The sequence below is a fragment of the Haliotis rufescens genome, unplaced genomic scaffold, assembly GCF_023055435.1.
Source record: "Haliotis rufescens isolate VD_foot unplaced genomic scaffold, xgHalRufe1.0.p SCAF_2, whole genome shotgun sequence".
Lineage (NCBI taxonomy): Eukaryota > Metazoa > Mollusca > Gastropoda > Lepetellida > Haliotidae > Haliotis > Haliotis rufescens.
The window spans coordinates 32,009,610-32,024,375 of record NW_025963890.1 but is presented as its reverse complement, the minus strand read 5'-3'; the positions used below and the strand labels follow the sequence as shown (position 1 = coordinate 32,024,375).

At 38.6% G+C, this 14,766-nt stretch overlaps 1 protein-coding gene across 4 annotated transcripts in view; it reads left to right on the top strand.

Moving 5' to 3' along the window:
• The window catches only part of LOC124128662 (putative nuclease HARBI1), a 64,504-nt gene that overhangs the window by 28,999 nt on the left and 20,739 nt on the right, over positions 1–14,766 (top strand). Inside the window, exons 2-5 of one of the 4 annotated variants that reach the window (XM_046492092.2) lie at positions 1,568–1,594; positions 3,647–3,977; positions 4,274–4,597; positions 4,761–14,614. In XM_046492092.2, coding sequence (XP_046348048.2) covers positions 1,568–1,594; positions 3,647–3,977; positions 4,274–4,597; positions 4,761–4,918 — 840 coding nt within the window. In that variant the 3' untranslated portion in view covers positions 4,919–14,614. Of the gene's footprint in view, positions 1–1,567; positions 1,595–1,913; positions 3,118–3,646; positions 3,978–4,273; positions 4,598–4,760; positions 14,615–14,766 lie in introns of those variants that run through there. The other 3 variants (XR_007222216.1, XM_046492091.2, XM_046492093.2) reach the window with 3 other exon arrangements.

Below are 14,766 nucleotides of genomic sequence, written 5' to 3'. Positions count from 1 at the left end.
TCTAATAGCCACTAAACGGGTTCCAAACCCTAATGATCGTAAAGGGGTGATTTATCGTAAAGGGGATCTAAGGGCTAAGGGTAGAGTTCGGGGTTACCTACCCTAACACTGGCGACATTTGGATGTGTTCAGCACCACTAAATATCCCTAACAAACTACATTCTTGTGCATAATAATGAAAATTAATGCACCGAAAAAATAATATATGTATATTAGTTCCCATTTATAACCCTTTTAGCCACTTGAATTACGAGAAAAACGAAATAAAAAATAAATAAAAAATAAAAGTGCTTTCGTAAACTAGCGCTTGTCTGCTGAGAGGTATATCTGGTTGTATCTAGTGTCATAGTGATATCTCACCAGGTAGGACCAGATAGGGGTCTGCTGAGTGGTATATCTGGTCGTATCTAGTGCCATAGTGATATCTCACCAGGTAGAACCAGATAGGGTTCTACTAATAGGTATATCTGGTTGTATCTAGTGTCATAGAGTTTTGTTTTTTTCATATGCTACGGATTCTGTCTCTTCAAAGCTAGAACACGCATTGTTAACAAAATATTGAAGTACATGTATTGACAATTAGGCCAACTTTTGCCGTTTTCAGGACACTTTTCTAGAATATTCCGGCATTACTTGCCTTTGAGATCACTGTTAAACCGTGATATGAGGATGGGGAAAGGCTGCTGCAGTAATAAGACGCATAATTCAGAAAGTTATTTAGAAAATTTATTTTAATACTTTATTCGTTATATTAAGTACATTTTCCTATGTATCAGGGTTGAGTTGTCCAAACGATTATTAGCCTAATCTATAACAAACCCTAATCTTTTTTAACCGAGGTGGAACTTGTCATGGAAATTGACCTAAGTCCATCTTGTTGCCATGGAAACGTAAAAAATACAAATTTCTAAAATTTCTAAATAGCAAAAGGCACCAGTTCAGCATGTACCTGACAGACCTGCAAAGTTTGATGAAAAAATATTGAACGGTTTCTGAGTTATGCTCCGGAAACGAAACGAAACGTGCGACTTTAACATCTAGATTGAGTGATGTCTTTTTGCTATGAAAAGTTTAAATTGAATGAATTGTTGCAGTTTCAAGATAAAGAGAAAATAAAATTTGCATTAATTTCTAATTAAGCTAATGATCGTTTGAACAACTGGATCCAGAAAATTCTTATACAGTTCAAATGATTACAAAATCAAGAAATATTTTTGATACGGATACTGTTAATGGAAAATTGCAAAATCTGTAACGCATTTCTAGCTGCCTTTATATCATCACAGATGAGATAGCATTGCAATCCCATCTAATTCAAGTCAAAACTCGACCGAATAGTATTCAATTATAGGTTTTGTTATTATAAGATATGGAAACCATATCAGAACATAAAATTCATGGTAAAGCTTAATATGTATTATATATCTACTCATGTATCAATACACCTTCAGTTTCTTGAAATTACTTCGCCTCTATATCACCATATTGTGAAAGTAACATCCCTAAGTGCACATAAACATAAACTAACAAAATACATGTTCTGCATTTTATTTACTCTTATCCGCAGCTTATCGGGATCCACAACTTATCAACAGTGAGTAACGGACAGATGGAATTCAAATAACAATTAAATAACAACGATTGTACCCCGTGAATATAAAGGAAACAAAATCGAAACATTTTACTTTAATTAAATCTCAACATTACACACTTCGCATGGTGGTTTACGCCTACACTATTTTTAGAATACATACATGTATGGTATGATTTTTAGCATAGTTATTTTGCGCATGCGTGTACGGCTTTCTGGTAGGAAGCGGTGAGGTTTGCTGTAAACAAATATTCAAAACTCTCCACAGCGCTTGGCGTATTCAATGACATTTCGTGTAGAGATGATAGATCACTAGGAGGAGCTTATGCACACTCGATGACCCCTGACGTCACAAGGCATTGTTTCGCCGGTGTGACTGGCAACAAAATACTACAAATTACGTCATAGGGTATGATCACGTGTTTGAAAAGTTTGTGGCACTGTATTCTAAACGTAGGCCCAAAATCTTTGGTGATTACTATAGAAGTTTATTAGACTATTGTAGGATAATCCGATGCTGTTGCTAAGCCACTTGAACAAAAACACAATAACGTTTCTCGTGTCTATTTTCATTGTACGACACGACTTTTGAGATAATACTTTCCTTCAAACAAGTGTTTGATATGAACCAAACATATATGTTTAGTGAACTTACATCAAGGCAATTCTTACACATTTATGTCACTAAAATCTGATTCAATAATCTTTGTTTATAATTTTAGTTATTGAAAGCATCAAACATTAGAAAAGAATACCATTACAAATACAACTGTAATTAAATCCTTATTTTAAATAGTGGTAAGGGGAATGGTCTTAACAACAGACCATCGCTCTAGACTGGTTCCCGTTCGTTCCTGCGACAGACTGGAACGACCGGTATTGGGCAAAACAACCTTCACCTTGACGTTACGGTAAACTGGTTTAGCGCCTTTGCTGGTTATATAGACAGTAACATAGTCAAGACAAGATGGCGACTAATGTGTCGTCTGTCAACAGTAACATAGAAATTGCAAATATTTTGGATCGGGCGAACAGGTATAGAACGGACTAATGCAAGTATTTGGGAGGAGGCGCTTTACATATTGTCTTGCATAATTATATAGATATGCTACTGCACCTGCGACAGTGAGTTGCATGACAATATATATTTATACACCAAAGTGACCGTGACCCGGTTGTATCAAACTTTAATGATGCATTAACGTGTCATTAAACCTTCATTAACTAATGCATCAGTAAATCCAGTTGTACTAACGTTTTAATGACGTCGTGGTGTCATTAGCGCGTCATTAACTTAATGAAGGTTCTGGGGCATCATTAGCGTGTCATTAAAAACAAACATGGCCGCGAACATATTGTTTGAACGCTTAGGACGCACAAGGAAAGACCGTGTTTTCAGAAAACGAACTCAACACCTCGAATCCATGAGCGATGAAGAAGTAAGGGCACGCTACCGTTTTGGGAAGGCAAGCATCGGATATATCTGCGATCTTGCAAGATCGCACGCACTTAGTGTTGAACTACAGGTAAATGTCGTCACTAGAAACTCAGCTAGTTTGAAATAAACATATTATTATAGCGCCAAATTTATAGCGGCAATCTTTACAATGAATGAAACGCACTTCTACGTGGGTCAGCTCACTGGTCTGTGTTGGTAAAGTCTTATGTGTAGCCTAATGATACCAACCTTGTAAATATATTTCACAATTGAAAGTAATGTAAATTCATGGATCCCTTTCACTTCACTCCAGAAAGATACGTTTTCAACTTGGCGTTGTCAGCCATGATCAATTTCATAAGGGGGAGTTACTCTAATGACTTAAACTAAATGTGTCGTGCACACTGAAGAGAACAGTTTTGCGTGTTCGATTCCGGCCAAAAGAACCTTTTAATTAATTAAAGCATGCACATCTTATATCAATAATTAACACTTTACTTAGTGAGACATAATAGTGAAAACGCAGCCAAATAAATAACAAAGTGGATATAAGTATTATGGAAATATTTGAAAATTTGTCAAACCTATCATTAGCCTCTTTATAATCATTTTATCAGGTTCTGGTAGCCCTACGTTTCTTTGCAAGTGGAAGTTTCCTGCAAATCACTGGCGACACAATAGGGATAGACAAATCAACAGCCTCACGAGTTGTGAGGAAAGTTTCCCTTGCCATTGCGTCTCTTGTGCCCAAGTTTATTACCTGGCCGTCCGAGAGGGATATAGGCGACATTAGAAAGGAATTCTACAATATATCTCGATTTCCTGGAGTCATCGGATGTATCGATGGGACACATGTACGGATACAGGCACCATCAGACAGCGAACCTGCCTTTGTCAATAGGAAAGGCTACCATTCGATCAACGTTCAAGCAGTGTGTGACAGCCAAGGTGTGTTAAATATTTTTTAATAACAAATCAAATGTCACTGTTAAACCTGTGCATGGAGCATACACGTCCTCCCTTCAAAGTCACAAGGACAATATGTTTACGACCCTGACACCATTCACGTTGTTAAACGAAATAGCTATCAGACAAATCTTTATAGTATGATATGATTTCAGCATTTGTTGTTTAACGCAGCGATAAGCAATGTTTCAGCTATATTGCAGTGGCTGCATTATGAACCAAGTTCGATGGTAATATTGACTTATATTAACACTGACCACATTTGTCTCGTTCTGTAGGTAAATTTACTAACTTAGTGGCGAGATGGCCAGGCAGTATGCATGACAGCCACGTGTTCAAGATGAGTAACGTGCGGCAACACCTGGAAACACACCATACGACTCTACAAGACGGCGTTGTTCTCGGTGACAGTGGATACGCATGTCGTCCGTATTTGATGACTCCGTATCTAAAGCCATCTAGCCCCGAGCAAGAGCGATTCAACTCTTCCCATAAAAGAACAAGGTCAACCATAGAAAGAGCATTTGGGTGGCTCAAACGGCGTTTCCATGTTCTGCACGGTGAAATCAGGATGAGCCCAGAGAGAGTTTGCACCATCATTGGTTAGTTTACTAAGATAATAATATACACTGTAACTATGAAATAAATTTGAAGATAACCGATATATAAGTGCTAACACCAGTGGGAAACACTCCTTCATATAACATAAGAATCGAATGATAACAATACTGTAGACCCTTTAAACAATCATAGTATATTTCACAGGTGCTTGTGCTGTGTTGCATAATCTGGCGATAATTCTTCGTGAACCCATGCTGGATGTTGATGGAGAGGACGACAGTAACATTGAAGGGCAATATACAGGTCCCGAAGATGGACGGGGCATCCGTGATTATATCACAAGGCACTATTTCACTAACTGAAATGATCAAACTGTCTCTGCTTTAATATAACTGACGTAGCTTGTGTTTCGGGCCGTTTTGCCTTGTATGGGCGTGGTCCCGTTTGCTACGTCACAATGGCCAAGATAGTGGGGGAATTAACTTGGTAGAGCTGATTACTCGGCTATCACCTTTAAAACAGAGAGAAGGCTGCTGAGTCCCTTGAAGTCTTTATTCGTGGCAGAGTCAAATTTAATATATAGAGAGAGATATTTAAACAATATTACATTACAAGATAGATGTAGTCAATGACTTGTTACATTAAATTTATAATTGACAACCATACATGAATTGATAGCGACTGGTTTAAACTTTCTTAACAGGACTGTTCTAATAAATAAGGTACAAAAACGAATTGTGAATAATAAGCGACTGGGAGGTATTTCATGTTATACTAGCTACAACATTTCATACAGGAACTGTTAACATTTACATTTACGGAATTCTAGCGTTACTCGTGTATTTACATACAAATGTATTTAACATATTGTATAATTTCAATGCCGTAAATGCTTAACCAAATGATAGACTTAGCATGGCCAATATTCGTATGAGACGGTATTTACGTGAGATTACCCGTGGGTATTTACCACAATGTACTCTTTCTCATGCTATGTAATGTACGGCTTTATCTATCACTTGGCATATCAACAGTTATTGTACAAGTGAACTAATCTACTGACATCTATATAAACACACACATACAATTTAACATTCAAGTTTCTTTGCGGTATAACGAATGACATATAACTTATTCTTAAATATTACAAACCATGGTAAATATAAAGTTGCTTGCACATGATATAATATAAGTTAAAGGCAAGGAGAATTGAACAAGAAAATAATGTTATCTTACCTTTAAAACTGAGAGAAGGCTGCTGAGTCCCTTGAAGTCTTTATTCGTGGCAGAGTGAAGTGTCTGCCACTGGACTCCGTATAAATAGGGACTCAGGCCTTCTGTAGAATGCATTAGTTACCTAATATTGAAACTATGATCTAAATCTGCTACATGCGTGGCGTATTAATTACAATTATCCGAGAGTTACGGAGCGCACTGACCGCGTAATATCCTTTATATTCCACCTATCTGATACTAAAATGACGATGCGTCCGGCCAAACACAGCATGTTATAGCCTGGGGCATAACCCTAGCCTGGCCACCTGGCTGAGTTACATAATCCAGAGTCACTGGTTTGTGACGGTTAGTTACGTGCATGGCAACTGACTAACATTATCTACAGAAATATATTTAGGTTTAGCTAGCTGTAAGATAAAATATTGAGAGAATTACAAAACATATTGAAATATGACCACTATAATTATGGGTTAATTATAATGATTTTAGGACTATGACATAACTATACAGAAGAATGCAGAGATACCATCTGTTGTCACTGAAGAAAAAAGTTGACAGTGTTCGCAGTATGTATTTGCCAATGCGTGCAAATATAAATCTTACAAATATTTAACCAAAATCTTTTGCGTGCACTTTTGTCTTTTCCTGTTGAATCAAAGGGATATAGTTTCCCAGCTTTGTTTAACTAAAATTTAGATTACTGCGTAAATATTGTCCAGTGTACACAGTGCACATTTCCCTTCAGAAAAAATACAGCTAAACGCTACACGGATACAATGAGTTTGAATTTGTTGCACAACGCCAAGACTTCACGGTGAGCATGTAAGGTTCTTTGTGTATCTTTAGCAATGAGTCTATCACATTAATTTTATTGAATATGGTTTACATAAATTTCGTCGAAATCATGTATTAACTGATCGGCTTATCTCATCAACTCATCGTTATTGACAGCTACATACGTAAAGAGCACCCAGCAATCTACCGAAGTGATACTGTTTGGTTACTTGTATGTAGTATAAAGTAGAAGATGGATAACAATTTATTAGAAGTGTTAGTTATCTCCCGTTCGTTCAACTGAAGCTATACAATATACAACACAACACAGTATAGCACACTATCAAACTAATTGTATTTTTTAATGAACTCTTAGTAACATTTCAAAGATGAGGATGTCGTTTTCATTCATGGTGCATCAAGCTATCCAACTCCAATCGGAGCTTCTTGTTCATGAGTTCAAAGTAAATGGTTTGTTGAATGACTTTCTTTTTCTGCTCAAGCAAAACCTCATACTGCAGTCTGGTGATGTCATCCTGTTTGATCTTTCTCTTGGTGACACGATTTGATTTCCCCCCAGTCTGGACCAAAGGCCTGAAAAAATACATTGTTTTTGGATCATGCGAGTCTCCGTGTGTATATACAGTGAATGTTACGCTATATACGCGTGTGTTAAAGGCCAAAATTAGTATGAGTGTTTCAATCTAAGGGATGGGCGAGTAGAGAAAAGGACTTGGTACTACATGTTTGTTAGCATTGCTGCAAGAAGTAAGATTCCAGTATTAATTAACAGGACATAGTCTTCGATGGTACTAATGTCGTCATGTAATGCAGATGCGTCGACAGACAGTTCTCCTTCTGGGTAGATCTGTGTGCTGGAACAACTGGGCACAGACGCTTCCTGAGTAGGGACATCGCAAACATTTTCTTCTAAAGCCTGTGCTAACAGGTGTAAAGTCGAGGGAGAGCCAATTACATCGGCGACTTCCGTACCTGCACACACAAAGTTTTTTGCACACTTATTGAACATCAGTTAATAATATAATTAATATTTTTACACTGTTAAAACGGGAGAGGCACGGCACAAGGGTTATTATCATTTGTTTTATTACCAAAGGAAATGATACATTAGAATTGTATGATATATTTGTGTGATGACACGGCCTATTTTATGTCTGCAGCCACCTTCAGAAAAATGACTGCTATAATGTGACATATTTTTTCAACCAATTTTCGTTGTCATAAGAAAATTCTCTCATGAAAAGTATAAATGCTTCACATAAAATTTGCATTTAGAGACGAAGAATGTCAAGATTTGAACTTAACATCGAAAGACACAACATGAACTTCTTGGTTTGGAATAGGGGTAATGAGAGTTGCCCCCCCTTTCTCTTTCCACAATGGCTGCCTGTCGGAGAACGGATGAGAAATACCATTACAAATGTAAATATGCACTGTGTATTTTATCACACGCGGCAATTTAATTGAAAGTGTTGTCAAAAAGGTTGGTTAAATGTTCTTTTTTCATTTATTTTGATTAATGATCATCAAATCATGTGCAATACCCGATTCCCCATAGCCTTGTTCAACGTGTATGAACAGCTGATTAGGCTACTTGTTCGTTGTATCATGTAAAGTACTTTTTTAACACTTACAACAGTTTGTGTATCGATATTTTATTGAATGCAGGCGACATACCCATTTGCATCACTAGATCGTCCGATTCGATGCCCGTGAGTCCAGTGAAACTGGGACATTCCTTGTAAATGTCCACTATCTTTTCACTCGTCGTGGAAAGTGTGGCAATACAGGGCCCTCCCGCGGTCTTCCTCATGTCCAGCTGTCTGTTACTGAATTCCCTTTTGGCCGTCTGGTGCATGTTCGTCCATTTTGTTTCTATTTCTTTTGTTGTACGCTGACAAACACCGAGAGCGTTAACTTTGGAAGTTATCTCTGCCCAAATAGCCTTCTTTCTTTCGTGGGTGACGGTGCTACACAACTTACTGTTAAGTATGGAGATGTGTTTCTCCACCAACTCGGCAATAAGCTGAATTTCGGAGCTGTCGAAAATCTTGTTTCTATTCCTAGATTTAGGTGGATACGATGCCATTTTGACAGACGACCGGAAGTAACGCGTACGTGTTTACGTCAAGGAATTGTGGGAAATATTTAGGGGAAACACCGAATTTAATGACAGGTTAATGAAGACACTTACATTAAGGCATCATTAGATAATGATATGCTAATAAACGTTTGATACAACCGATTTTAATGATGCCATTAACTAATGGTGCATTAAGCATTTAATGTATCATTAGGGTTTAATGTAGCCATTAGTTAATGAGGCTTTGATACAACCGTGTCCGTATCGCTAGCTCCCCGTTGGGCTTCGATGAGAGCACGTGGAGCCGTACAACCAATGTAAACAAAGGATAACTACGCAAAAACAAGTAGATTTTCACGTATGAGGTTACTTTCTTAATGAACCGTAACCATGCTTTGACAATTGTTTATGAGAATGTGCAGACTTGTCAAACATGAAACTGATGAAAAGCATATGCAATATCTTGAATAGACTGTGAAAGATGTGACGAATCGTCACATGGCGCTGGCCTGTGGCAGAGGTACATGTACTATGCTGGTTGGCTACCGGCCGCTGTGTCTACTTACTTACTTTGGAGATTTAACGTGCGCTTTCCGACTGATGCGTATTTCGCACACGGGATGCTGTGTCTAATGAGAGCCGAGTCTTTTATAAGCGCCGGGTCTCTCTCTAATAAGCAATTTGAATAGTGTTTGTGTCCGTTTTAATTAGATGCTGTTTCACAAAGCCGTCATAATGCTACGACAACATGATAAACTATGTCAGTGGGCCAATGAATTCGGCTTACAATTACCAAACTTGTTATTAACTGTGCACTTTTAAAAAAAGAACAAGTTCGATTTTAGCATTTGTAAACCAGACCCATTGACCCAATATATAATAATACGTCCTTATTACATTGGAGGGTGTCTGTAGTTGTCACAGAAACATAAAAAAAGGAGGGGGAGTATATTTTTCCTGTGCACACCAAGTAAAATCATATCTCATCATACAGTTTACACGAAAAGTGAGTAGCAATTTGCGAAACTGCTTGTAATCTTGTAACCCACGCCTGTGTACGACTCGCTATTACCCTCACTATAAGACGCCTAGCATTAATTTCAGGGGTGTTAGCTGGAAACCTCGCCTCTGTGCGTTATAACAAAATCAAGTTGGAAACATGATATTCGGTGGGAGAATACAGTGTTATGCACGAGAATTAAAGTCGGAGAGAGGATGTCTTCCAAAGTATGTGTCAATTATGCTTCATTCAGAGTATTTGTAAATACAGGAGAAACCAATGAACGACTATTTCACGAGTTGAAATTCGAGCATTTTACTTCAAACACTGCCCGAATGCATATGACCCTTGACCTACTTACAGCATAAGAGTATATTCGTGTTAATTTGCAGTTATAAGAATAATTTTCATAAATTGTGTTTATGTCTAATATCTTCCAAAAAGTATTCAGAAGTCAGGAGATCATCTCAGCAACGTGTACATGATTTTCATATGCATCTTTCCGTAGTTTAGTTATCGAATAGCACTTGATTAACATCCGTACATACTATTTGGGATTTAATAAATACATCTATTTCGATTTTGAAGGAAAAAACTAATGCGAGTTCGTCTGCGAGTCGGAAAATTTAAAAAATCAATCTTAAGCGTTATACATTGTATTTTACCAAATCAAAATTTCTTAAGTTTATTGATACCAATTATTGTATATGGTATCTATTATTTCCCCATGTCACATCACAGTGTTCATCACCTTTAACTCGCAACCTCTTGCAGCGAATATCACAAGCTTTATTGACTGTTTTGTATCAGGTTTTGGTATATGTTAAAATAAATAAAAATGACAATACACTCATATCAAGAATATTTATTCGTTGCATGTATACAAACGTGATTAAACAATAATATTTAACACAAAACAGTTTTACAAAGATTCCAATTTTCTAAAGTCTCAAGGCACGCAAGATTCTCATTTAAATATAGTTCCAAAAGTTTAACCCCTTGAGTGGCAAGCTGGACAATTGTTCGTTTTAACAATCAAATTTCTGCCTAAAAAGGCTATTGAAAACCTATCCTGTGACAATTTGTTGAAAATAGCTCTTTTTTTGTAAGTTCTGACGTCAGAGCACCTCGAATGAGGTGGGATACTTATTCAATACCAAGGATCTATGATGTGAATCTGTACGGAGTAGCGGTCGGGTAGCGTAGTGGTTAAAGCGTTCGCTCGTCACGCCGAAGACCCAGGTTCGATTCCCGACATGGGTACAATGTGTGAAGCCCATTTGTGGTGTCCCCCGCCGTGATATTGCTGGAATATTGCTAAAAGCGGCTTAAAGCCATACTCACTCACTCACTCACTCACTCACTCACTGTAGGTTCACGTTTCTCGTTGAATTGAAGTGTTAACAGTGCGGTTTTACGACAGACAAGTTCGTGTTAGTAAATGTATGACACTAAAAAAACACAAGCAAACTGTCATGTGATCGGCTTGCAGAGATAATTGCTTTCCAGAGGCATATTGACCATATGTATGACATCATAGAAATATGAATTAAAACAACAACAAAATATAAACTATAATAAGGCTTTTATTAACAGCACAGGGTGTATGTCTTTACAAGTGTAGAGTTCGAGTGATTTCAACGATTTTCAAAATAATTAATAACCTTGACGGTTGAATGATTTTAGAAAAGTTTAAAGCGTTTATTCTCAACATGAAATACACCACTCGGATGCACCTGATGGAGACGACCAACTTTGTGACATTTATAGATGGAGGTCCAAACTTGACCGGTCTCCTGATGTATACGACCAGGCGTTTCTTTGACGCCAGGAAGCTGTCATTTAGAGAAATCTGTTTTGACGTAATGACAGGTCGTGTTTTCAATACATGGATAAGTCCAAAACTTCTTCCTTTGCCTCGACTTGGTGACCGATTCTTCCGTGTCATTGTTGCGTGTAACACAAAATCTCGACTGAAGGGTTGTAACATGAGAACAAGGTTTTTTATTCTTGCTCGCTCTGCTCGTCATCACCATCATCGGCAGCTGAGATAGATTCAGTGTCACTTTCTGCTTCGGGTATGTCTACACGAGTCAGAATGTCTTTCATCACAGTTTTCGTGAAACGAGCGATCTTGTTTTTGATAATAGATTGATCAGTTCCAGGATCCATATCGCTCAGGCTGTCTAGGATGGGTTGAAATAGAGGCGCCTGTCTAAAATATTGGGCGAACTCTATGACACTATTGAGGCTGTCGTTCAATTCACTTTCCCACATCTGTTTCATTTTTCTGTCAATCCATTCTTCTGTTCGACCCTGTTGTCTGTACTTTTTCCTCTTGAGTTTCATCCCGTCGTGCTTGATGTTGTTCACGCGATTCCAGATGCGTTGTAAACCAACATTTTGCCGCTCCTCCGCATCCACGTCGGTGTTTGGCGGCTTCCTGCGACGACGTTTGACAGCGAGACCTTCGCCTTTCTGTTCAGGAAGTCGTTCCTAATTGTCGTCACTGTTGTCGTCACTCTCGTATCTGAGACGTTTTCTTTTGCATTTCAAGTCGTCGTTTGCTGGACACCACGATCTGATATGTCGCTGTAGATCGTGCATATTGTCTATCAATACGCCGCAGTCAGTACACGCAGTGGCCATGGTAAAAGGTCCTGTGTTGTCACTCGAGATGGATGCTGTTTCAACGTCATCGTCGTCAAAGCTAAGAGACCTTTCTTTGGAAGTCGAAGTGTGATCAGCACGAATGTCAGGGCCTGTCTGAACGTCTAATGCTAGAGAGACATCTTTTACCCCTTGTTGTTGTTGTTGTTGTTGGGAAGCACTGTGATCAGGTTGATTTTCATTGGTTGTCAAGACGTTGACATGTAATCTATTCTTCTAACTTGTACCGGGTTTGAGATCCACTGTGAGGTGTCCGTAAGGGGTTTCAACAGCCCTTTCATAAAGAGTCATAAATTTACCAATGTCTTCAGGAAATATTCTTCTGGCGAATAACTTCACCTGCTGTCTGTCCACTGGCGAATTGAAAAGTGTGACATAATGAGAATTTAGAGCAATGTCCCTAGATTCCTTACCTCTCGGGAAGAGGTTTTGCAATAGCAAAAAGATAATGACATTTTTGTGGTGGGAGGTTTGGGTAAACAGACGGGAAATCCGATTGTCATTCTTTGCTTCAGACAAAAAGTCATTCAACACCATCATGTTCTGGTTACGGGCATCGAAGAAGTTTTCATCTTTGAGATCGTAAGGTATTCCTTTAACAAACCGTACTTGAAGAGGTTGCCACACAGTATAACACCAGACAATACAGTCGGGCAGGGGTTGAACGAATCCATGACGTAATAGGTTGAAGACAAACACCGACTTTCTGCATCCACTGGGTCCAACAACGATGCTATTGGAGGGTATAAGGAACTTTGTATCGTCCGTGACGCTGGTGCTCCCGAGATGAAAGCAAACGAGGAGATATTTCCTGATGATGATGAGGAGGGTGTTTATCCGGAGGAGGAGGAGGAGGAGGAAGAGTAAGGTGTTTATCCAGAGGAGGGAGAAGAGAAGGCGAGTCTTGAGTTGAACTATGCACCTGCTTCTGATGTCTCTTTAGATTATCTTTTCGCGTAAAACTCTTGCCACAGTGTGGACAGGTGGTAACCTCCATAGTGATCAAATACAAGTGCCCGATGAGAGGGTCTGAACCATTCTTTATACCCTTCACCCATGCGATGCTTCAAGGCAGGTCGGATTCGTTTCACAACAGCCTTTACATTCGACACGAGTTGTATTTTCAGTATAGTCATTTTCCCCTTCTTGGTTGTCATCTTTTTCTTCTTAGATGCAACCAGTCTCTTCGGTGACCCCTTTGATGCCATTGATTTTCTCCGACATGTTTTTCTCGACTTGGTCTTGCCACGCTTTGTGAAAGCGACCGTAGGTCCAATTATATCCTCTGAAACTCTCTTCATGTTGAAAACGGACGTCTTATCTGTCAGCAAAGTGAGAGTGAAAATGTCAGTCACTCAACACTACCGTTGAGTTTTATAACACATATTGACATAGATCATACACTTATTCCCGGGCTGATAATCTCAGCAGATGCAGCCCCGAATGCGCATGGAGAAAAGGTTAAAAAAAAGGCGCCAAAATGCTGTCGCCAAAATGCTGTCGCAATAGCATTCCATTTCTCGCGCGATGTCAAGTTTTCTTATAAGGATATTCATTACTATCCATTGTTCTTTGTTAAGGAATGCTCGAGTAATTAGTTGCATGGTAACATCTAGTCAGTTGACCCTGTATTCATCCAATTAACCTGATACATCACTTATACATTTACATATTAATGAGTTATCTTGCCTATTAATGAGGGATTGGTGACCTTAGTTTCCATATAAGGATATTCATTACTATCCATTGTTCTTTGTTAAGGAATGCTCGAGTAATTAGTTGCATGGTTACATCTGGTCAGTTGACCCTGTATTCATCCAATTAACCTGATACATCACTTATACATTAACATATTAATCAGTTATCTTGCATATTAATGAGGGATTGGTGACCTTAGTTTCCATATAAGGATATTCATTACTATCCATTGTTCTTTGTTAAGGAATGCTCGAGTAATTAGTTGCATGGTTACATCTGGTCAGTTGACCCTGTATTCATGCAATTAACCTGATACATCACTTATACATTTACATATTAATGAGTTATCTTGCATATTAATGAGGCATTGATGTTGACAACATCCCTCCCCCACCACACGTTTCAAATACGCCCTCGTTGATTTAAGTATTTCCTTTCAAAACAATCTCGTGTTTACACAAGTGTTTTTCCTTTCAGCTGTCCGGAAACGCTTTGTTGATACAACTGTTATACGAGGTTATTGGTCAAGGTTATACGAGGTCATTGATCGCATGACAACAACACCAACCCCCCACCCCACCCCACCCCACCCCACCCCACCCCACCCCAAGGTCAAGGTTATGTGACGTCATCAGTCACGTGAGGTTACTAGGTGCACTTGTGACGTCATCAAATTTAGATGTGTGGATGGATACATCTTAAATATCTACTACTCTCGCTACCGCCAA